Source organism: Labeo rohita, chromosome 9 (assembly GCF_022985175.1).
Source record: "Labeo rohita strain BAU-BD-2019 chromosome 9, IGBB_LRoh.1.0, whole genome shotgun sequence".
Lineage (NCBI taxonomy): Eukaryota > Metazoa > Chordata > Actinopteri > Cypriniformes > Cyprinidae > Labeo > Labeo rohita.
In genome coordinates this window covers 8655304-8681566 of record NC_066877.1, presented here as the reverse complement: position 1 = coordinate 8681566, position 26263 = coordinate 8655304, and the positions used below count along the sequence as shown (strand labels likewise).

At 34.6% G+C, this 26263-nt stretch overlaps 1 protein-coding gene across 5 annotated transcripts in view; it reads left to right on the top strand.

Moving 5' to 3' along the window:
- The window catches only part of myo16 (myosin XVI), a 246434-nt gene that overhangs the window by 177074 nt on the left and 43097 nt on the right, over positions 1 to 26263 (top strand). For all 5 annotated transcript variants that reach the window (XM_051118727.1, XM_051118728.1, XM_051118726.1 and 2 more), the window contains exons 26-27: positions 3482 to 3562; positions 13976 to 14181. In XM_051118727.1, coding sequence (XP_050974684.1) covers positions 3482 to 3562; positions 13976 to 14181 — 287 coding nt within the window. The remainder of the gene's footprint in view (positions 1 to 3481; positions 3563 to 13975; positions 14182 to 26263) is intronic.

Below are 26263 nucleotides of genomic sequence, written 5' to 3'. Positions count from 1 at the left end.
TAGAAACATGTTAATCATGCTAGTAACTTGCTAATCATGTTAACAACATGGTATTAACATGCTAATCATGTTAGTAACTTGCTAATCATGATAACCACTAGTAACTTGCTAATCATTCTAGTAACATGCTACTAACTTGCTAACCATGTTAGAAACATGTTCGTAACTAGCTAATCATGTTAGCAACATGCTAGTAACATGTTAATCATGCTAGAAACACACTAGCAACATGCTAGTAACATGATAAGTATGCTAGAAACATGCTAGCAACATGTTAATCATGCTAACAACAGGCTAGCAAAATTCTACTAACATGTTAATAAAATTAGAAACATGTTATTAACATAAGTATGCTAGAAACACACTAGCAACATGTTAATCATGCTAACAACAGGCTAGCAACATTCTAGTAACATGTTAATAATGTTAGATACATGCTATTAACATGATAATTATGCTAACAACATGCTAATCATGCTAGTAGCATGTTAATAATGCTAACAACAGGCTAGCAACATTCTAGTAACATGTTAATAATGTTAGAAACATGCTATTAACATGATAATTATGCTAGAAACATGCTAGCAACATGTTAATTATTGTAACAACAGGCTAGCAACATTCTAGTAACATTAATAATGTTAGAAACATGCTGTTAACATGATAATTATGCTAGCAACATGCTAGCAACATGCTAATCATGCTAGTAACATGTTAATAATGTTAACAACAGGCTAGCAACATTCTAGTAACATGTTAATAATGTTAGATACATGCTATTAACATGATAATTATGCTAGCAACATGCTAGCAACATGCTAATCATGCTAGTAGCATGTTAATAATGCTAACAACAGGCTAGCAACATTCTAGTAACATGTTAATAATGTTAGAAACATGCTATTAACATGATAATTATGCTAGCAACATGCTAATCATGCTAGTAACATGTTAATAATGTTAGAAACATGCTATTAACATGATAATTATGCTAGCAACATGCTAATCATGCTAGTAACATGTTAATAATGTTAGAAACATGCTACCCTGGTTTATGCTGGTCATGTTACTGGTCAAGGACCAGCATAAACCAGCAAAGGACCATCTTAAACCTGCATCAAAACATACCTACCAGCATATGCTGTTTTTTTCACCAGGGGAAACATGCTAACAACATGTTAATCATGCTAACAACAGGCTAGTAACATGTTAATCAAGTTAGAAACATTCTAGTAACATGCTAATCAGACTATAAACATGCTAGGAACTTGCTAATCATGCTAACAACATTCTAGTAACTTAGTAATCGTGCTAGAAACATGCTATTAACTTATTAGTCATGCTAACCACATGCTAGTAACATGTTAACAACATGCTAATCATGCTAACAACATTGTAATCAGCCTATAGAAATGCAAGCAACATGTTAAAATGTGCTAACAACATGTTAAATCATGTAACCAATGTGCTAAATCATGATAGCGGCATCAACTTTCATACTTTTACAACTGCTTCAAATGTTCAGGCTAGGCTTTCTCAAGCCAGCTCAAAGTTTGTTCTCAAACTTTACTCATCTAGTTTCTATTTTAAGTAAATGCTGTTCTGTTGAATTGTCTATTTATGAAAGAATCCTGACAAAATCAGAGTTTGAGTCAAAAAAATCAGACATAAAATCATAGGTTACCTGTCATAAAACAGTCAGCTCAGTCTAGAGTGACTTACTGTGTTTTATTTCCCAGAACAGACCCCCTCCAGGGTTACAAGGGCACGATGATCATATAGCGGAACTATGACGTGCATAACTTTCCAGTTCCTGAGTCACCTTTACTTCAAATTAAATTGGCTGCTTTTGTAATAGTGGCCTAGATCCATTAGACAATTTGAACTTATTTTTCCACCAATTACTTGATTACAATCCATGCAGAGATCCAAGTACAGGACGTACTGTATCAGGATTATCAGGATGACTTGTGCTGCTTTGCATTATGACCTGACCATGACAAAGAAAATACGCCTTTAACAAAAACGGTGCTTCCCTTTTTGGTGAAAATACAGAAATCTGTGTGCTTGTGTTTTTGTTTTTGTTTGCACTTACATGATTCATTCATAGCTCTCGTACAACTCTGTTGCCATGCCAACATCATCTTAAAAGGGCATGAAGATGAATAGTCACAGCTAGAGCACCTCTCCTCGTTCCACTCTCTGCTCTCTCCTCATATACTGTAGCCTCGTTAACGCTAAAGCCATTCTTAAAAATGCATGAATGTCAATGCGTATGCAAAATATGAAAGCAAGTGGCATTCAATTTAAAGAAAGAGCACAAGCATGCTTTAAGCAAAATGCTTTACAAAAGATTATGAATTATAAAATCTAAAATAGATACAATGAAATTTCTGGACTCTTTCTTGTCAAACATTTACATGTTATGCCCCGACAATTAAAACCGCTAGAGTTTTATCATACAATTAAGGATTGAAATATCATCTTAAGACATATTATTATGAAAATACTGATTGACAAGTTATATTTACTTGCATTTTACATAAGTAGTCTGCTATAGTGTTATAAAATCATACTTATTTTGCATTACAAGCTGTCAGAATTTCATCCTACTGGCCATATAAATATATACAGCAACTGCAAATACATATATTATACATATAATATACTGTCTCTCTCTCTCTGTCTCTCTCAAGAATGAGCTCCATATTCTCAGTATCATATAATATGAGTCATGAAGTCTGATTGATGTATCAAATATAATATTTATTATTTTTTACATTTTTTTATTTTATTTTATTTTATTTTATTTTATTTTATTTGTGTGTGTGAGGCTATACAGGACTAAGCAAAATTGCTTAAAATAATAAACATTTAATTTTAATTTAATTTTATTAACAGTCTAACAATGTACAGTTTATTTATTGATTTATTTATTTGTTTGTGTGAGACTTTACGGGGTTAAGCAAAAATTACTTAAAAGAAATTACAAAATAAATAATTATTTTATTCTATTTTCATTTTCATTTTAACAGTCTAGCAATGTATTGTTTGTGTGTTTTATTTCTGTGTAAAGTAAAATGTATTATTTATTATTTATGTACTATAAATTATAAATTACTATAAATTATTTTAATATTTATTTTATTTTATTGTTTTATTTTATTTTAAGTATAACAATGTACAGCTTATTTATTTATTTATTTATTGTTTTGTTTGTAAGCCTTTAAATTAAGCAAAATTACTTTAAAAAAATTTTATTTTATTTTATCATTACAGTTTATTTGTTTGTTTGTTTGTTTGTTTATGTGTGTATGTTGTATGCATTTATGTATGTGAGCCTTTGCAGGGTTAAGCAAAAATTACTTAAAAAATGTACAGAATAAATATTTGTATTTTATTTTGTTTTACTGTCTAACATAGTACTGTTTATTTATTTATTTATTTACCTTTTATTTATTTGTTTTTGTTGTCTTTGCAGCTCCTGAAGAAGAAGGGAGCGATGTCCTTCCTCCAGAGGCTGGAGCGTTGTGGACCGGTCACTGTGGCAGTGCAGCTCAGGGTAAGTCCACATTAGAACCACTGCCAGCTCCCAAACCTGACCTCAGCTGACCAGGCCCGTCCAGATGCTCATTGTGCTCTGTGGATGTTAACTTCCTGTTGCCAGGCGCATTGAATCTCCTAAAAAGCTTGCTGGCTCACATAACCAAAAAGTTGCCTGACTTCTAAACATTATAAATCTGCCAGGAAGACATCTCAAAGGCCCATGTGTTTGTGGTTTGAACAACAGCCTTTAGAAGAAATGTTCTAGTGTTGTGCCGGTCTCGTTGGCCCAGTGTGGTTTGTGGGGAGGAAGGATTTTGGCCTGCTGATGTTTTAGTGATTAGGGTGGGTGATTGTGGATGGTAGTGGATTCTGTATGAATGAACAGCGGCCTCACTGTTACCGTGGGAGAGAACAGCTCACTGACAGCTTCAACACACCATCACTGATCTAATATCCGGAGATGCCAATCGTAAGGAATTCTGGTTATCGCAGCACTGATTTTAATTTTTCATAATATGTAGGGCCCTGTGATTTCTGTGATGCGAAAAACGTAGATGGATTCTCAGAATTCAGTCATAAAAATGGAATTTACTGTATAATGCAAAATGTTACAGAATTTGCCCAATTTAGGATGAATAAATTTAAACTATGTCAGTACACTTAAATCAAAACACGATATAGACTGTGACTATGTCTGTGAATATTAAGACACAAAAACACTTTTTAAATATGAACTTGCATGTTCATCTCTAGAACTGCTCTGAGAGTCACTTCATGAGCATTTTACCTTTTCTTTTCATATACAGACAGAAACATAAAGGTCTTCACAGCAACCCCTCAGAATAAAAGTTTGGTTTAAACTTAAAGAAACTGTGACAGAAATATATTATTTAATGTAATGATAGCACTACTACTAATAATAAATTATTATTAAAACATTATTTTTTAAAGAATGTTCACCAGAAAAAATATTTTACCAGAATTTATTTACCAGAAAAATCAGCACAGTATTTCTAAAAAAAGGGGAAAAGAAATAAATAACAATACATTAATTATTTATAAAAATCAATTAATTAGACACGCTTTTAATTAAGATTTAATTAAACCATTCAAATTGAATCCAGGAAATTAATGGAAAACAAAATTAGATAAAAAATAAAACTGAATTTAAGTAAAAAATAAAACATTAAAACAAATTTCATCAAAAATATAGTTTGTTACACTTTTAACAAATTGCTGTTAAATTGTGTACGTTTCATGATGTCAGTTAATGAGATTAATATATTTTTTTTAAATTTAACCATTAAACAGATTAAAACTGGGAAAAAAACATAAAAATTACAAAAACATAATAATAATAATAATGATAACATATAATGTGTATAAATATATATGTAATATGTGTAAGATTTAGGGCAGTGTAGCTGATTAAGATTTTTGATATATATATTATATATATTATATATATATATATATATATATATATATATATATATTATATATAATGTATACTTTTATATTGCTTTTTTTCTTACTCAGAACTGTGAAAAAATATGATACTTAATTATTAAAATATTCATTTTAAAATCTCAGGGGTGCTTTTAGTAAATATATTAGGTAAAAGATGTTCAGATGACAAAAAAGTTTGGGAATCTCTGCAGAAATAATGTGAATTTGTGCATTTTAATGTGTTTGAAAGACAAAACCCTTCCAAAGGCATAGAAATACATGGTTAAGTCTGCGCCGTTAGCCTCGTGGGCAGTGCGTCAGCATGCAGCGCCGTTGCACTTCGGACGTCCCGTGTTCGAGTCCCGGCTTGCGGGCCTTTCCCGATCCCGTACCCCCTCTCTCTCCCACTTCATTTCCTGCCTCACTACTTTTTACTAAAATAAAAAGAAATACATGGTTATTTAACCCACTGAGTGATAATTTAAATAAAAATGAATGTGTTTATCAGAAGTTGTTACAATGTTGAAACACTTCTAAAACCTTAAAGGGCACCTATTATGCCACTTTTTACAAGCTGTAATATTAATCTTATGGCTCTCCTGAATGTGCCTGTGAAGTTTCAGATCCAAATACAATACAGATTGTTTATTATAACGTGTTGAAAAGTGTTATTTTTGGGGCGGGTCTAAAAAGTGCTGTTTCAGAGTTGCGTTCCCTTACATGAAAATGAGCTGCAACTTTCCGCCCAACTCCAGAAGGGGGCAGAGCCTAAACGTCTCTGTTTTGTTTATCTCAAACAGAGAGGAGAAGCAGCATGAGCGAGCATAAGAGGACTGGTACTTTTACTGTACTTAAATGGAACAATTACACGATTTCTTACCAAGAGTTGCTGAACAATGAATCAAAGCGTTCAATCTGTGATTGCATGCAGTTGCTGACGATCGCGAAAGCATGCAGTCGCTTTCTTATGCACGCTGTTTTACCGGTTTCACTTTCACTTTCGTTTTTTTTTTTTTTCGAAATCTATGACGTTTAGCAAGGAGGAGAGAGGATGAACACTTTGGCGTGACACCAATCATGCTTGATGTAGACGTAAAGTAATCTGTTTAACACGTTTACATGGCAGAATTTTAATTTTGTTCAGTTTATAGAAAGGTTTATCCCACCTCTCTCAAACCAATTACAATTTCATTCGGTTTGAGCATTTTTATTCAGATTGAGGTGTTTATATGGAGCATTTTCATTCGGATTGGACTTTTAAACCGATTACAATGCTCCATGTAAACGCACTTACTGAGTGCCAATGAATGAAATATAACTGCAGTAGCCTGTTAAATGATCTTAGAAACGTTTAGCTTCATGTTTTCCTAGTTAAATCCAATAAATGTATAAATAGTCAATGAACAACATAAACTCATAAACTGTTTTTGTTATATTTGCCAAGTAATCCATGAAAACTTGCATGATGCAATTGCTTTCATTTATTTACAGGTATAAAAGAATATCAGTGAACTTTACAAAAAGATATATAAATAAACTCTTACAAACATTTTAAAACCAAATCGTAGTTGTGCGTAGACTTGTAGAAAATTTTGTAAAACTCCTAAAAAGCCTCAATAGTCATTTACAGCAGAAACAGTTAACATCCTTGAATGATTTATGATCATGAAACAGAGCAAGGGTGTTCCTGACAGGACACTGCTTTCGACACAGCCGATTGCATGCAGACAGAATGGCTGAGGATATGGTAATACACGCCTGTCAGTCAATATCGGTGGCCGGGGCTACTGAAATATGATGTTATTTTCCAGACAGGCTCCAAAGTACTGAATGTATTTTTATCATTCTAAGATGGCTGTGTACACACATTTCTGTCTAAACACCTACTAACAGTAAATTTTGCATAATAGGTGATTTTTTTTTGCAAATCCAGTGGTCAAATGCTTCATAGCCACCTGACAAATTACTGATCTTTGTGTGAATGTCCACAAAACTGGAAGACTTTCTGAATGTATATAAGCGGTAGGCTATTTTAGAAAGGAACATTTAAAAGGGAGAATCAATAAATTACTGTAATGTAATCTAATTACAAGTACTGACTTTTTGGAAAATTAGTTACTACCCAGCTCTCTCGCTTTCTCTCTCTCTCTCTCTCTTTCTCTCTCTCTCTCTCTCTCTCTCTCTGTATATATATATATATATATATATATATATATATATATATATATATACAGTACGCACAAACATACATGTATAGCTCAGTTTTCCATCCACACTGAGCAAAGAATACAGCCGCTTACAGACAATCATTCAATTCCCATTGATTCACATCCCTACACTCGCACACAGCTCCTTTCTACTGCTGTAATTGGCCCTCTGTAACACACCCACCTATTAAAGTAACGTCACATTCTTGTGCACATGCAGATGTGCTCTCGCTTTCATCCTAACCTCATTCTCATTCCAGTGGTATGCAGGTACACATATGTACAGTGTGTGCTTATGTTCACACGTTCTACACCGCATGACCTCATTTCATACCGTGTTTCTGCACCACTAGATGTAAGGTTTTGCTCAGGGGTTTATGAGAAGAGCACACAGTGTTCCTCTGTAATCTGTCCTCTCTGTTCAGGGCTGATTACATCATAAAGCGCATTGAATGCACGGCGCTCGCACAAACACGCGTTATTTATCTATGCCTAAATGGCTCCCAGACGAGAGCGGTAGAAGAGATGTGAAATCCTTCAACAATAATAAATAACATCTAGTCTAATGTGTTTTTCATTAGTGCTCGCCCTCACGGAAAGATGGAACAGTCGTAATTGGCAGCTTTTTTCGTTTAGTCCTTTGAATAGCTGATTGTATGTGTTACGGCCCGCGGCGCCGTCTTTCCCCATGTCTTTTCTGTCGGCTGGCGTCAGTAGAAATGTCACATGACGATGACAGGCTCGTTGCCGGCCGTGCTGACTCAGCACAGGCTCCTTGGCCTATGACATCAGAGCCAGCTTTTTTCGGTTTGTGCCTCGTAAGTACAGTTCGCCCACATGGAGTCTGCATGTGCAAGGCTTTGCATAAACGTCTGAACGTTTCCACCCATCTGTTAAAATGTTTGAAACATCCCTCACCCCTTGCATTTTTGTTTATTAAAAATGTCGGTTTTTATACATATGCTATAGTATTCATAGTGCATGCAACATAAATTTATGCTCGCGCCCACATGAGCTCTTTTATTTTTATTTTGCTCTAATGAGTTTTTCCATAAGGTGGCAATACATTGTTTTAAAGACAAAAAAGAAACAGACAGAACAGCGACAATAACAACCAACTTGAGATGTTACATCAATATATATATTTTTTTTATGTGACGTCATGCACTTATATAATTATATGAATGCAAGGCACTATTTTCCACATTAAAGAGGCCATAACACACACCGTTTATTTAAGATTTATGAAAGACATACAGCTTTACACTTTTTTCTGAAAACAGTTGAGCTCCTGGAGGCATGTCGTGCAGTGTTGCCAAGTCTGCAGTTTTCCTGTGGAATTGGGCTACTTTAACATTGTTGCAACATATTATTTTGCCTCTGGAATGCTAATTTTACCTGGGAAACCCTGCCAAAAAACCTGTATTTTCCCCCCCGGAACGCGATTTTTAACAGGGGGACCCCCTCAGAATGCAATTGGGCTACTTTTGGGCTAGTTTGGAGTAGCAATTGGATGGGTTTTGTCATGAAAACCTGGCAACCCTGGTGTTGTGGGCGGTGCTAAATAGTCGTGAGTACGCGATTGTCTGCAAGCTGTGACATTGACAAATAAAACAGGAACAAAACCTTTATTGACTTTATTGAAATTTTATTTAATTTGTTTATAAAATGTTGGTCACCGAAATGCCGAAAACAAACAAACACGCTTGCACAAGTCCGTTGCTGGCCCGGAAAAACAAACCGCATCCACTGTTCCCTTAAGACTGGGTTCTTTTGGAAGCTGAATATGGTTATCTTTCCCTCACAACAAAAACTTTCTTTGGGGACATTGTTGATTTTGTGGTCTAAAAACAAAATGGCAAATCCTTCTCGAGCAAGTCCTTGGAGCGATGATGATGATTTTCATTACTCAAATGAAGCCTGTGGATGGGCGTGCTCTTGCTCTGGTTGTTGTCTGCGCACTCTGGAGAAGTGCCCAAAGAAGGAATTTCGTACTTGGGAAAAAAAAACATGTCCAACTCTTTTTTTGAAACTCTAGTCATGTTTAGCATGAGAATTCAATTTATTAACAGTGTAAATTAGTCAGAATGCAGGAAGTATTATTAGACATCCCCTTTAGGTGTTTCCCATAGAAAACCATTAAAAAAGAAAATGCTTAACATGCAGTTTAGCTCACTGCGTTCAAATGCTGGCCTCATCGGTTTGACTGTATGTTTTATTAATAGGGTGTATATTGAATTTGATCTTAGTACACATGTTAAGCGTTTTTCATGAGTAGTGTTTTAGAATTTCTCACTGTTTTTATTGATTGAAATACTGCGGCAGGTGCTGTACTGACAGGCCTGTGCTGCAGTTCTATGGATGTTTTACCAGGTCTCCGTGCCAGTAACTTGACTAAAAACTTAAGAATAAACTAGCGCTGTCAAATCGATTATTCGTGATTAATCGCATCCAAAATAAAAGTTTGTGTTTGCATAATATATTTGTGTGTACTGTGTGTAAATAATAATTTGCATTTATATGTGTGTATTTACATATACACATAAACTGGGGCTGTCATGATTCCTCAATTCAATCCAAGTACTCGATTTTAGCAGTTCCACGACTGCAGTTTCCTTGTGTCGAGTAACTGGCAAAATCAGAAGTAGTGCATTCCACGGATGAGAATCCATCAAAACGCATTGTTGGATCGTTTTGCTATTGTGAATTCCCAAACACTATGTTTCATGCGCCATTTCATCAGACTTGTAAGGTAAATAATTTAAAAGCCTACGTAAACACAGGAGAATACATGCTAACGATGTATTGCGTTTTCAAAATAAAAGTTTAATCCTCACTCTGAGTTCACGTTTTGAATCGATGTTCACATAGTCAAGAAATTAAAGTGACTGCATCATATCTCGTAAAGAACTAGCCAGATATTATAGATTAAGTGGACATTTGAATAAAATGTTGTTTAGTCAATATTAAACAAGGATTAGATCATGCTGTAAAGTGTTAAAACAATCACCAGGCCGTTGATGCCCTACAGTCATTTGATATAATGCACAATGCACATTAGTTCTGTTGTTTATAATACATTATTTATTTTAACAGTTTTGTTCTGTAAAACCATATAATTACTTGCTTTGATACTTTATTTAAACTAATTATTTCGTTGCTGCTATTATATATTTTAAGTCATTTTAAAGGCTAATGTTTGCTTAGGTCAAAAAAAACAAAAAACTAAAATGATCCGATTACTCGATTAATCGTCAGAATAATCGACCAAATACAAGATTATCAAAGTAATCGCTAGTGACAGCCCTAATATAAATGTACACAGCACACACACATATATTATGTAAACACAAACTTTTATTTTGGATGTGATTAATCACAAATAATCGATTTGACAGCACTAGAATAAACGTCTGTGTTGGTGAATGTTCTTGTCATTTAAGAGATGCATGCATCTGTAGTTCAGATGAGTACGAAGATATTTTTATCACTCGCCCAGAGAAATAATTCAGACCTTGAACAAGGATAAAACTTTCTAGTGCACATACATTGAGTGTCTATGCTTTTGTGTTTGCTGTCAAATGCAGTATTCATATAATAAGCTTTCATGCTCAAAAAAAAGGTTACTTTGGGCTTAACATATTTTTACCTTAATTAAGGAAATATATTTACCCTAAAAATGAAAATGTAATGACCATCTCATTGTTCCAAACCTGGCACTACCAGAGATGGTCATGTGTTCAGTTCCCAGCAAATGCATGAGCGGATGGATGGATTTTGAAAGCAGTATTCATTGCTTTCATTAAAAGCATCTTTCAGATGTGCAAGTTTGATTGACCTTTGCAGAACACAGATGGAGAAATTTTGAGGTGTACTAGTCATTCATCTTCTTCTTATACTGGTTCTTAAAGGGGTCATCAGATGCTAAGTTCAGTTTTACATGTTGTTTGAACATTAATGTGTGTTGGCAGTGTATATACAAATCTACCCTATAATGATAAAAATCCATGCAGTGGTTTTTAATTAATCTGTAAAAATAATATTCCCTTTTTCAAATCAAGCCATTTTCTGATGCCTGTCGTTGTGGCGTCACACCGACAGAGGCCGCTCCCACGATAGTTGATTGACATGAGCGTTTTACCTCAGATCAGCTGTAACAGTCGCCCTCTTTGTTTCGATGCCAGAGCAGGGATGTAAGTTAGACAAGAATATCTCAGATTGAGCAATTGAGGTGTTGTGTTGCTGGATGTAATAATGAACATAGTGGTCGTCATTTACTCCCGACATCTGAGCCGCTGAAGATGCAGTGGATTACGTTTGTTTGTGAAGGGAATGCGTCTCCCGATCTACACACATATCCGTCTATGTTCGCACGAATCGTTCGTGATCCAGCTTCACTTACAGCAGAAGTGAGTATAAGGGTTTTTTCATGAATTTTTGCGATCACCTTTCCTAATAATGTGCTAGTTAGTAGTGTTGTCACGATACTGGAATTTCTAACTTCAATACGATACCTTGAAAAATATCGATATTCGATACCATTTTCGATACCACGAAAACCGCCACAATATTAATGGGGTACTTTTTTTTTTGTTTTCATTTAAAGATAAATATAACAAATCTAGAACATGACAATGAGGTATATTTTACATGAACAAAAATGTTTTGAGGTATTACACTGCTACAGCCCTGTTCAGCTTTTTAGCTTCATTTGAGTTTGCTTCATACTTTGCTGTTTAAATACAGCTGGTAGGTTGTGAGCATGTTGTTTTTGTTGCAGGTCAAGTCTTATCTGCTTTCTGGGGCCAAACTTTAATAAACTTTTTTTGTTTTGTTTTGTTTTTAGACCAAACTTTTAAAATTAACTGAACTATCTAACTAATCTCAGAACTTAAGCTAATAGTAATAGATATTTGTAAAAATACTTCAAAAACATTTATTAATCTTAGTTAAAAGTTAATTTATACTAACATTTACTAATACATTAACTAATTAAAATCCAAAGTTCTATCTGTTAATATTTTTTCATTGGACCAGAGCTAACATGATCTGTTGTCTTTTTATTACCTACCCTTGTCAAAGATTAAAATATACTGTAACTAATGCATTGCTCATGGTTCATCGTTCAAATGCTGGTTAATACACTAAAATTATTTGATGAACAGATTTTAATGCCGGACTCACATATAATCACCGATCCACGCATGCAAACGTGCATGCATCACACGCGAAAACAATGCTCAGTTGCTCACTGGATCGACATCAAGACAAATTGCAGAATTTAAGTAATAATTTTTGGAATAAAGTTAAATAAGCACATGTTGATTTTTGTATTAAATGTAGTAACAGAGCTACAGCAAGTGATTTTTAGTGTTATAAATCCGTTTGTCCTTTGAAACTTCCGCGTCTTCATTGAGAGTGCGGGTCATGGTTGCTTAGCGACGGCAGACGCCACGGACGCGCAAGCTACAAAGCGCTTTGGAAAGAAGGAGAAATTGGCGCGCCTCGCGTTTTCCACGCGTTTTTAGGCGCGGTATGTGAACGGCCCCTTACGCTATTTAACCAGAGCGAATGAGACGAGACAGGCACTGCGGTCACCTGTGGTGTTTGTCAGCGCGCCTTTGGAGAGAAATGAAAGTGACAGCTCGGCTAGTATCGGTATATCGATACTTCGGGAAATTAGTATTGGTACCGTTCAGATATTTCAGTATCGATATTTATCGAAATATCGATATTTTTGACAACACTACTAGTTAGCATGTTCAGCGGCTAAACGCAGATAAATGCGGCTAAAGTAAACAGGCTCGTCTCTCCACAGAGAGAAGAGAGGGGCGGGGCGAGCAGAGCTCATTTGCATTTAAAGCAGCCACGACCAGAATGAGATGATTTTTTCAGACCTGATTTTGACAAGGTAAAAAGTAAAAAGGGTGTTGTTTTACACAACCATTGAGAATTTTTAACCAAAGTATATTATAGACTTTTCATTAAGACCCTAAAGAATCTTATCAACTTGTGGAAAATGAGCATCCGATGACCCTTTTAATGGGAATCTGGGCTTTCAAAAGTGACAAAAAAGCAAAAAACTAAATTAGGGCTGGCAAATGGTTAATCGCGATTAATCGCATTGAAAATAAAAGTTGGAGAATATATGTGTGTGTGTACTGTGTGTAATTTATGTATATATAAATACACACAAATTAATGTATATATTTAAGAGAAATATGTTAATGTTATGTCAAAAATTATAATAAATACATATACTTGTAAATATTTTTTAAATATATGCATGAATGTGCTTTATATATTATATATTTATATATACATAATAACTGCACACAGTACACACACATATATTAGGCAAACTCTTACTTTTACTTTGCATGCGATTAATCATTTGCCAGCCCTAAACGAAATGTCTATATAACCTATGCACTATATTTCAAGTCATCTGAAGTTGTGAGTAGCATACACAAATTTTACGTTCTTTCATGAGAGTGTATAAATGACAACAGTATTTTATTTTTAGACTGAACTGTTTCTTTAAATTCATTCTACTGACTTTCTCCCTGTTTCTTAGTGCAGATATTGCACAATAAAAAAAGGTTCTGTCTGGGCCTTTGTGTAAGTGGTGGCAGATGGTGAGAGGAGGATGTACCATGACTCATGTTGCTACAAAAATGGAAGCAAATGGGAGTCATTGAAATAAATCTGAATGTAACATTATGTAAACAACAGCCTTACCTGTCTTTTCCTGCTGCTCTCTCTCATTCCAGAACTCTCTATGTGAGATCACCAGTAAGCTGCAAGCGTGTACGCCTCATTTTGTTCAGTGCGTCAGGCCCAACAACGCCGGAAAGCCTGATGTGTTTGACAGCTTCCACGTGTCCTCGCAGCTCCAGTACGTGGGAGTTCTAGAGATGGTCCGCATGATCCGATACGGATACCCGGTCCGCCTGTCTTTCACCAGCTTCCTGAGCAGGTGAGATCTTCAACCCTTCAGTTGGGCACTGCTGCAATTTTAAGGCACTTTCCATGTCTAGATAGGGTACAAATAGATTTCCCATTACTGTTTTAAGCAGTAAACCCCATGTTCTTTCAATAGGAAGTTCCTGATAAAAGTTTTCTGATAATTTACTCACCCCGTGTCATCCAAGATGTTCGTGCCTTTCTTTCGAAAGTCGAAAAGAAATTAAGGTTTTTGAGGAAAACATTCTAGGATTTTTCTCCATATAGTGGACTTCAATGGAGATCGACAGGTTGAAGGTCCAAATTGCCATTTCAGTGCAGCTATAAAGGGCTCTACGTGATCCCAGCCAAGGAATAAGGGTATTACCTAGCAAAAGAACCAGTCATTTTCTAAGAAAAAAAACAAATGTATATACTTTTTAACCACAAATGCTCATCTTGCACTAGCTCGACCTCACGTAATGACAGACAGGTGACGTAGACAAAAGTACCAACCCAGTGTTTACAAAGCGAACGTGCAAAAAAGTCGAACGCCCTTCACTAAAAAGGTAAAACAACAATGTCAGCCGATTTTGAAACTGGAGGAGAAGAGTTTTTCGGCCTACCTTACCTTTTTGAACTGGAGACGAAGACAAAGAACTGACAATGCATGAAAGTCGAATATGTGCATTGCAGATCTAGTGCAAGATGATCTTTTGTGTTTTAAAAAGTATAGAAATTAGATTTTTTATTTTTAGAAAATGACTGATCGTTTTGCTAGTTAAGAACCTAATTCATCAACTGGGATCGTGTAGAGCCCTTTGAGGCTGCATTGAAACAGCAGTTCGGACCTTCAGCCCTTTGGTTCCCACAGAAGTCCACTATATGGAGAAAAATTCTGGAATGTTTACCTCAAAAACCCTCATTTCTTTTTGACTGAACAAAGAAAGACATGAACATCTTGGATGACATGGAGGTGAGTAATTTGTCATGAAATTGTTATTCTGGAAGTGAGCTAATCCATTAAATAAACAGCACTGTTCAAAAGTTTTTACTTTTAAGAATTTTTTTTGTGCATTAAATTAATCAAAAGTGACAGTAAAGATATTTATGATGTTACAAAAGAATGCTGTTCTTTTTACCTTTCTATTCCTCAAAGCATTCTGGAAAAATATATATTAGCACTTTAATGAAAATAACTAAACCTATGCTGAAAACTGAAGTTCATGTTCTCTAAAAAGCTCTAATAACCTCTCTGTGAACTTTGGACAAAAGTTAAGTTTGAAAGGAGATGACAGAGGAGCGAAATGAGAGAAAAAGTGTCACAGATGGAGTGGGAACTTTACGAGCCTTTCCAGCGCTGAAAAAAGTCTGGTTTGTGCAAAGAGTGGGAACAGCCTATTCTATGGGTGTCAGTATGACATGAAGATGAGGCACTGTGTTCCCAAGGAAGATGAACCCAGAGTCACGCTGAACCCTTGCTTGACAGAAGGAACAGCCTGCTTCTCTTTCATTTTCGCTCACGCTTTCATCTTCTTTCACGTTCTGAAAAGCACTGGGAAGATTTCTTGAAATTACATCCTGCCCCCATTTATTTCAATCCAATTTCCTATCTTTCTCTTTGATGCTTTATCCCATTTGTCTCTCTCCGGTCACGTGAAGTTGAGCCAAGATCAGGGTGACCCATCCGAGAGCACTTCATTCTCTCCAAAACTGCCCCATTATCACCCCATCAGAAAAATGGCCACTCAAAAAAACAGTTCCCACTGAGGCCTATGACCATTAATCATGGTGTGAAACCAGTGTCACACCCTAGACGTTGCTCTCAGCACACACACATCGTATATACTTTCTGCCTAACCTCAGCTGAACCGAAAGTCCATCTTGAGCGTATAGCGCGGACAGCTTGAGTCAGGCAGGCACATATCAGCGTCTGCGAAAGTGCACTTACGATATATTTCCAGCAGGAATGCCGCTTTACCTCATTTGACCCGCCGGCAGAAATGGATTGGAAAAACCTCCTGTGCTGAGCGTATAGAAACATAAATATATGTCCACAGAAATAGAGTTTAACGGACGGCTTGACCTCAGTTAGTCTCTACGTAATGCATATATGGTCCTCATGGGAAACATACTAGGATATGAACTACTTGATTTAAAAACAGACACTAGGAAACGCAAAATCTGCTACACTTTCAACACATTTACCCTATAGTAAGTAAATAAATACATATTATTGTGAAAGATTTATTAAAATGTTAAATTATTGAGTTATTAGTAGTAGTGGTAGTAGTAGTAATAGTTAAATGGGTAACACTTTATAATAAGGTGTCATTTGTTAACATTAGTTAATGTATTAACTTATATGAATGAATAATGACCACTAGATTTATTACACTATTTAGAATAAGAATTAGCTCAGAATTCACTAAGTGTGTGCAGACATACAAGGAATTTGTTGTGTTTTTTTAAGGATTATTTTATTAATCTTTGTTAATGTTAGTTAAAAAAAATAGAGTCGTTTCATTGGTAGTTCATGTTAGATCACAGTGCATTAACTGATGTTAACAAATACAACTCGTGGTTTAAATAATGCATTAATAAATGCTGAAAATTAACTTTAACTGAGATTAATAAATGCTGTAGAAGTATTGTTCTTTCTTAGTTAATGTTAACTAATGTTGTTAACTAATGTTAACTAATGAACCTTTTTGTAATTATATATTTTTCTTAAATATTCTTTCTTATTTTACATTGAAATTGTATTTTTTTTTATTTAATAATAATAATAATAATTCTTTTTATTATTATTGTTTAATCACAAAATTGAGCTTAAGCTTGTTTAAAAAAACAGTGCGTTTAATATTCTTATAAATTATATATTTTTTTCTTAAATATTCATTCTTATTTTACATTGTAATTACAATATATTCTTTTTCATATTCAATAATAATAATAATAATAATAATAATAATTATTATTATTATTATTATTATTATTATTATTATTATTATTATTGTTATTATTATTATCATTGTTATTATTTAATCACAACACTGAACTTGAGGTTGAACTTAAACTCAAGTTTAAAAAAAACCTTGATCTGTTCGTTTAATATTCTTATAATTTATCTTTTTATTATTTTTTTTCTTAAATATTCTTTCTTATTTTATATTGAAATTACAATGTAATATTTTTAGATTTAATAATAATAATAATAATAATAATATATTGTTGTTGTTGTTGTTACTTTTATTATTATTATTTAATTTTGAACTTAAGCTCAAGTAAAAAAAACGATCTGTGTGTTTAATATTATTTTAAATTATATATTTTTCTTAAATATTCTTTTTTTATTTTACATTGAAATTACAATTTTTTTTTCAGATTTAATAATATTGATAATAATAATTATTTTTATTATTAATCAGAATTTAACTTGAAGTTGAACTTAAGCTCAAGTTAAAAAAAAAAAAAACTTGCTCTGTGTGTTTAGTATTCTTAAAAATGATATATATTTTCTTAAATATTCTTACTTATTTTACACTGAAAAGACTTTTTTTTTTTTCAGATTTAATAATAATAAAATTAAAATTTAATAATAATATTAAACTGTGCGTTTAATATTCTTATAAATTACATATTTTCCTAAAATATTTATTTCTTGTTTTATTTTGAAAGGACAATATATGTATTTTTTTTATAGATTTAGTAATAATAACTCATTTTATTATTATTGCATTATTATTTAATCACAAAATTGAACTTAAAGTTGAACTTAAGCTCACGTTAAAAAACGTGATCTGTGCATTTAATATTCTTAGAAGTTATTTTTTTCTTAAACGTTCTTTCCTATTTTACATAATAATATTAATAATGTTTTTTATTAATTATTTAATCACAAAATTTAATGTGAAGTTTAACTTAAGCTCAAGTTAAAAAAAACTTTGATCTGTGCATTTATGTAACATGGTGTAATGACGTGAGCCCAAAATTCAAACACATCCGTCTAGCACGTTTACATATAAAAACAATGTAAAAGTAGTGCAGTGGAATGGAAAAACGATTTTGTGTGTGAACCGCTCCCTTGAGCTTTTCCTCATCGCTGCTCTTTTCTCCTGAGTGTCTTTCTCGCTGTTTTATCATTTTAGATTTACTTCATTGTCTAATTTTCCAATCTCCTTCCCCGCTGTTTTTCTGAGCAGCGTAATTCAGCGTGTTTTCATTAGATCACACGCTGCTCTTTCTCTCTCACTCAGTAAAGGATAAAAGGATTACGGTAACATTCCGGTGTGATAATGAATCGGGACGCTGCAGGTCACATGACACTGTAAGTTTCCACTACCCGCCTGTAAACATCATGAATCTTTCAGAAAGAGAGAGCGTAAGAGGGAGAGAAGGGCTGTGGACACTTTATCCTCACCGAACATTTTAGCTCCTAGACAGCAGCTCGTGTTGACTCTGGATTAAATGACCAAGACATTTGTGACATTTGTGTTTAGACTGGGGATAAAATAGCTCAGATTCTCCCGTGATAGTAAATTTTGTTTTGACTGCATGACATGAAGCAGATAGTCTTCTGATAGGGCATAACATTGCTTTTTTTGAGAGCGGTTCCCCTTGTACCAATGTCTTCTTTATTATTAGTGGTCACACCTGCTCATTTGCATAAAGTGAAACTTTTCTTCACTCTGTCACAGCAAATGGTCTCTGTGAGGCATATGCTTTTCCATTATTTCAGTCAGTCTCTGACGTCCATTCTCACATTCCCATGACGTGCCGTGTTTTTCTATGAGCGCACGGTTGACGTGGGGCCATGTGCGTGGTTTGTTTTCGTTTTGAGTGCGTACGTGTGTGTGTTAGCATCACAATAATGCTGCAGAGGGCCAGACAGGGTGAGAGGCTGCCGATGGGATGCAGGCAGACGAAGGCCAGACGATTGTGATGGAAATTTCGGGCTTTTCGAGCGGGAGGTTGTCTGATACAGAGGTCAATTTTCATGGCCTTTTGAGGGGGTGCTCTGTCAGCATTGTGTGTGTGTTTGCTTTATGACATTTAAGCTGTTCGTATATATCTTTGTGTGTGTGGCAAGAGCTGCACAAGCTTGTTTATTTGTGTTTTTGTGTGTTCCCATTTGCTGATATATGTCTATATGAGAATATGTGTAATGCGTAATGCATGTCCTAAAACAGAATCTGGTTGTTTATCTTACTGCGCTTATTCATGCCCCAGTCACGTTATGTTTTATGGAAAAATGTCAGTGTCGATGATGGTCTGTTGATTCACTGCCTCAAAAACAAGGCCAAATCTGAAGGCATTTGTCTGTCGGAGGAACAAGCATTTTAACAGACTTTGACAGTAGATTCAAGATCTTTTTTTTTTTTTTTTTGTGAAAACAAATTCTATAAGAATCTAAGATTTTTATTTTATTTTATTTTATTATTATTTTTTTTTTGAAGAAGAAGAAGAAGGTTGTTTTTGTCAACGTTTGTCCAAGGCAGTGAGATCCAAAATTACACCTGATGATGCAATGACTGCATGTAAAATTGTCCTAAATTTTCTTATTTTGTTTTCCACAGGTTTGCAGTTTGCAGGTTGCAATTTAGATTTTTTTTAGTATCTTACAGTAAGATACAGTTCTTACAGTCTTACAGTTTTTAGTATCTTTAAAAAAAAGAAAAAAAAAAGAAAAAAGATTATTATGATACATTTTCAAGTTATTACTCTCATTAATGTTTTTAAAAACGTTTACAAGTTTGGAGTTGGGAAAATTTGAAAATCTACATAAAAATGAATATTTTCATAGACATTTTTCAAATTTTTTTTGTCACGTGATCATTCAGAAATCATTCTAATATGCTAATTTGATGCTCAAGAAACATTATTATTATTATTATCAATGCTGAAAACAATTTATAAATAGACCGTTTATAAGAGCAACATTTAAAAAAATATTTTGTGTTGTTTTTATATATATATATATATATATGCTAATTTGATGCTCAAGAAACATTTATTATTATTATCAATGTTGAAAACAATTGATAAATAGTCAGTTTAAAAGAGCAACATTTTTTGTATATATTTTTTACAATTATTTTTTAAATATTTAGTATTTTACAAATATTTTGTATTGTTTGGGAATCAAATAAATGGAACTTTATTAAGCATAAGAGACTTATTTAACCCTTTAACTGTCACTCCCATTTTTGAACACAGACATAAAAATGCACTATCCAGACTTCAATTTTTATAATTCATGAATGAAAACATTTTGTAATATGATTTTAATGTACATTTTCTGTGGTAATGCAATGTCTGATTTTAAAATGTCTTTCAAAGGATGAATTGTGAGATTTTAAGTTTTCAGTTGATATATAATTTCTTAAGATGTCTATGCGTGATAGGTAAAAAGGCAAAGGTCAGAACTCCTGTTATGTTATGTTATGTTATGTTATGTCATGTTATGTTATGTTACATAATTTGTAACACAAAAATATGGTAAAATATCTATTTAGGCCTACTTAGACCTTTCCAGTGGTGTATCGTTTGTCATGATTCGATTAGTATTTATTTGTAATATGGTGAAGTAAACTTGACAGTTAAAGGGTTAAAAAAACATTAAAAATTTTACTGATCCCAAACTCTTGAACAGGAGTATATGTATATATTTTACTGTTACTCCCGATCAATTAATTGCATATTTGCTAAATCTTATTTTATTTATTTTTTTCTTAATGGTGCTATTTCATATTAACAGGGAAAAAAATCTAATCATATATTATCATTATTATTATCTGACATTTTGGCCAGCTCTCTCAAGCATTCACTTTTTTCTGTTTGCATTTTGAAACAATTTTCCTTTTTCTTGCACCGTGTGCCAGTCTTTGTCCGAGCGCACGTGTGTGTTGATTTTCAGTTGACTTGTGGGTAAATAAAGAAGTGAAGCCTTGGATAAATGCGGCTTTGTGTTTGCTTATGATGTGGAGTCATGTGTACCCTCCATCCAGCACGTCTCTTCCAAAGACGCCTTGACTTCCCGAGGCAGAAAAGAGGCTGCGAGTCACAAAGAACCCATTCACAACCTCCCGCGCCTCCATCAAGCCATTCATGAGCATGTGTGAGGGTGAAGGGAAACTTATTATATTTTTCAATGGGTGTTGGTTTTTATACACGTGTGACGTGTGATCGAGTAGTTCTTGGACGGTTTGATTCTTTGAGTACAGCCTTTTTTTTCTCTGGAATCGTGCTAGCCTCTTGGTGTTTATGAATGAAGTGTGATGTGTAGCCTGAGGTGTGTGATAGTCTCTGGCCCAGCACTAATGAATATGACAGGCTTATTTATCACGGTTTATCTCAAGCCTCAGGATAAACTACTCATCCACCTTTAAACGCAATGCATCATCCTCACCGTATCACACACAGATTCAGAAACAAATGCATGGATGTGAGTCAGGGTAGACGGTTTAATTTGATGTGAATCAAAATGAGGCGGTGAAGAACTGAAGTATTCATTACCATGCTCTTAAAGGGATAGTTTACCCCAAATTAAACATCCTGTCATTAGTTACTCATCCTCACGTCTTTGTGTTTTTTGTTCAAACCTGTGTGATTTTCTTTATTTTTAGGAACACAAAAGAATTTTTGAAGAAGGTTGTTTTCGTCAGTGTTTGTCCAAAGTGGTGGGACTCAAAATTACACTGAATGACCGAACGGCTATGACGGCTATGTGGGGGGAAAAATGCATTGTCCACAATTATCTTTTGTTTTCCAAAGAAGAAAGGAATGCACACGTTTGCAGTGACATATTTTAGATTTAGCATCTCAAAGCATCTAAAAATATTTCATCTATTTTCATTTCATTATTAGTGTTTTAGTTTACCAAGAAATAAGCATAAGTTATTTCTCTCATTGATGTTTTTAAAAAGTTCAAAAAGTTTAGTTTAAGTAAAAAGTTTAGTTTAAGTTTAGTTTTAGTAAAATTTGACCAGCAGTTTTGTGATGTTTTTGACAGAAGTCTCTTATGCTCACCAATGGTGTATTTACTTGATCCAAATACAGTAAAATATTATATGTAACCCTGGACCACAAAACCAGGTCAATTTTTTGAAATTGAGATTTATATATCACTTTGCATATATAAAATTGTTTCATTTATGTATGGTTTATTAGGATAGGACACTATTTGGTACAAATATTTTAAATGGAATCTGAGGGTGCAAAAAAATCAAAATACTGAGAAAATTGCCTTTAAAGTTGTCCAAATGAAGTTCTTAGCAATGCATAATACTAATCAAAACTTACATTTTGATATATTCACGGTAGGAAATTTACAAAATATCATATAGGAACATGATCTTTATGTAATATCCTAAAGATCCTAATCGATAATTTTGACCCATACAAGGTGTTGTTGGCTATTGCTACAAATAAACCCATGTAACCTACGATTGGTTTTGTGGTCCAGGGTCACATATAGTATTGTTGTGAAATGTTATTATAATTCAAAAGTACTCCTTTCTATCTAAATAGATTTTGAAATGCATTGTATTATGGTGACGACAAAACTGAATTTTCAGCACCATTACTCCTGTCTTAACTGTCACGTGATCCTTAAGAAATCATTGTTTTTTTGTTTTGTTTTGTTTTGTTTTTTATCACTATCAAAGAATTTTTTTTTTTTTTTTTTAGTGGGTAGGAAATTGAAAAAAACTGTATTTTGAAATAGAAATCTTTTATGACATTCTAAACGTCTCTACTGTCATTTTTGATTAATTTAATGTGGCCTTGCTAAATGTAATAAAATCTGGAAAGATGAGCAAACGTCATGGGAAATGTCTTTAAGGAAGCAGTTTTACATACATTGTAAATGTATGACCTTATGTATGACCCTATTGTAATTGCTCAGTTTCAGTTTCTTCTCCAAAATGAATCGCATTTTTGAGGGCCTAAACATGCTTGAAAACTCATGAAACTTTCCACATGGCCAAAAGTGGTGAAAATTTACATCTGATATGGGTTTCAGAAGTAGATGTGGCAAAATGGCTCGATAGCACCACCTATAAAATTTCAGTGCCCCTCAAGCTAGGTTTCACATACATGTACGGAATTCAGTAGACACATGTAACACCAATACCTACAAAAACATCCCCCGGTACGAAGTCCGAAACCCAACAGGAAGTCTGTTATTTTGAATGTTCTCTGCAAGTTTTGTGCCGTTTTTGCCATTTTCAGGCATTGTATTTAAACGAACTCCACTCCTTAAACAGATCAACACCAAATTTGGTCAGTGTAATCTAAAGCCCTTTGTGACATTAAATTGCGAAGATATTGAGTTTTCGTTGAAGGGTGTGTCCATGGTGGCCAGGAAGTTGTTATAATTCAGGTGTTCATGAGTCCTGTCCTGAACACATGCTTACGCCCATATTCATTTATAGTCATAGCGCCACCTGTTGGCAACAGGAAGCGACATGTTTTACGCTGTACTGCCATCAGCATTATATTTGGTCAGTCTAATCTGAAGGCCTTTGTAATGTTAAATTGTGATGATCTTGAGTTTTCGTTAAAGAGCGTGTCCGTGGCGGCCTGACAAAGTTCGATGTTTTACCATGTAAAAGGAAGTTGTTGTAACTCAGCCATACAATGTCTGATCTGCCCCAAACTTCACCTGTTTGACAAGAATTTAGGCCTGAACACACTAAAGGCCAATATTCTATTATAATCATAGCGCCACCTGCTGGCAACAGGAAATGACTTGTTTTACACTAACTTAAACATGCAATGTCCGATCTGCACCGAACTTCATATGTTCTGAAGACATCTAAAGGCCAATATTCAGTTATAATCATAGCGCCACCTGTTGGGAACTGGATACGTCATGTCACGTCTGAAATATAACATGTTCAGTCTGCACCAAACTTCATATGTTTGATCAAAGTCCTGGTTTGTAGACATATACATGCCATCTACATGGCATATATAAATGACTTTGACATATTCCTCTTATATTCACCACTTGCATATTGTCCACCATTTGCTGTTTTCCTAAGGCCACAGGGTGGTGGTGAGCCCGGGTGCGAGGGCCCTTTCAATGCTGCTTGCAGCTTTTTCTTTTTCTAATGTACAAAATTAGATTTATCAGTATTCATCATAGTAGTATTCATCATAATGCACACATATCATATTGCAGTTTGCATGTGCAAAATGTTTCTTCTTCTTCTCCGTCTGAAAAGATCCTCATAGTATTAACCACCAACTGGCTCTGCCTTACCATTTCATCTGGTTTATTTGTTTTACACAAACGATTTTTTTTTTTCACCTAGTGAGAGGCTTAATGGATAACAGCTGGGAACAGGAAACCCTGCAATAATACACTGATTTACATAAGGCTCTCTCTGTACCTTCCCCTTTTTTTTCCCTGGTACGCACTGCTCCAGTACTTTAAGAGGTATAGCCTTTTGATTTATGCATTAATATGCATGCTCATACGCGAGCACAGTCCCTGCTCTTTCCTGACAGCAGAAATGCCGTCAGCGGTTCTTATCGCCATAATGATGCTCAGAATAAGAGATGATGGTCTGTTGTCATCCTCGCTGTTTTATTGTGGCTATTTACTTTGAATATTGAGGTAGATCTCCCCCCCTCGTGTAATCCCAGTTCGAAGCTTAACTGCCAGGCAGTCGACCCTGTTGAGTTCATATGACTCAATCCCCAAAGGTCCTACAAACTAGGAGGGCATCAATAATTTTCATATTCATATACAAGAGGTCTTAGGTTTCCCCCGGCTCCCTTCATGGTTGATGGCTCCTGTGGGAAGCCGTGGGTCTTGGTCATAGAAGAAGGGTTAAGGGAAGTTCAGAAGCACCAGGCTGCTGTAAATCACATTGAAAGGGAGATGCTGAGTTAATTTGGCTTAAGGCTTAAGCAAGTGTTTGACTGAGCGCATGGAGAAGCCCCCCAATACACTACATCCCTACAATCCCACCCTCCCATCTGTTCACCATGTGCCACTTGACCAGAGTGTGCGAGCTTTGCTCAGTCGAAACGGTGAGGGAATTGTGTAAATCATTTATTATTTATTTATTTATTTTGAAAGTCGGGACGTCAATTTTCAATCTCACACTAAGATTTCTTGCATCACGAATCACGGCCATGACACATTAATGGCCCATAATGCAGCTGTCTGCAAGAAAGTATTCATTGCATGTTAAGTAGTGTTAATAAGCAGGCAGAATGAAAAAAACAATTTGTGAAATAATATTGGAAGGACATGTCAAAAATGCAAAATGTGTTGTTAAAGGAGAAGTTCACTTCCAGAACAAAAATTTACAGATAATTTACTTACCCCCTTGTCATCCAAGATGTTCATGTCTGTCTGTCTTCAGTCGTAAAGAAATTATTTTTTTTAAGGAAAAAATTTTCAGGATTTCTCTCCATAGTGGACTTCAATGGTGCCCCCAAGTTTAAACTTCCAAAATGCAGTTTAAATGTAGCTTTAAGGGGTTTTAAACGATGCCAGCCAAGGAAGAAGGGTCTTATCTAGTGAAACAATTGGTTGTTTTCTAAAAAAAATTACAATTTCTATACTTTTTAACCCATCTTGCCATGCTCTGCGTGAACTCTGTGTATTCTGGTTCATGACAGTTTCTTCCCCAACTTCAAAATCATCCTACATCACTGTTTTACCTTTTTTAGTCAAGAGCGTTTGATCTTCTTTGCATGTTTACTTTGTAAACACTAGGTCGGTACTTCTGCAGCGATGTAGGACGATTTTGAAATGAAATGAGAGTTTTTCAACATACCCTAACTGTCTTGATCAAGAATACACAGAGTTCACGCAGAGCTAGACAAGATGAGCATTTGAGGTTAAAAAGTATATAAATTGTAAACTTTTTTTGACCAAAGCGAATTTAACTATTCGTAGTAGATTTCTTACAAACGTCAATACAAATACGCGAATAAATGCAAATTTGTGGTGGGTGACTTAAATTACATAAATTGGGCAATGCGATTGCAAGGACACATTGCCACATTGCCGAAAATTGTCACGCAAGCCAACCAGCAAAGAACTTATTAACACATCAGGTTGTATTAGAAAATAGAGGAAAGCATTACCT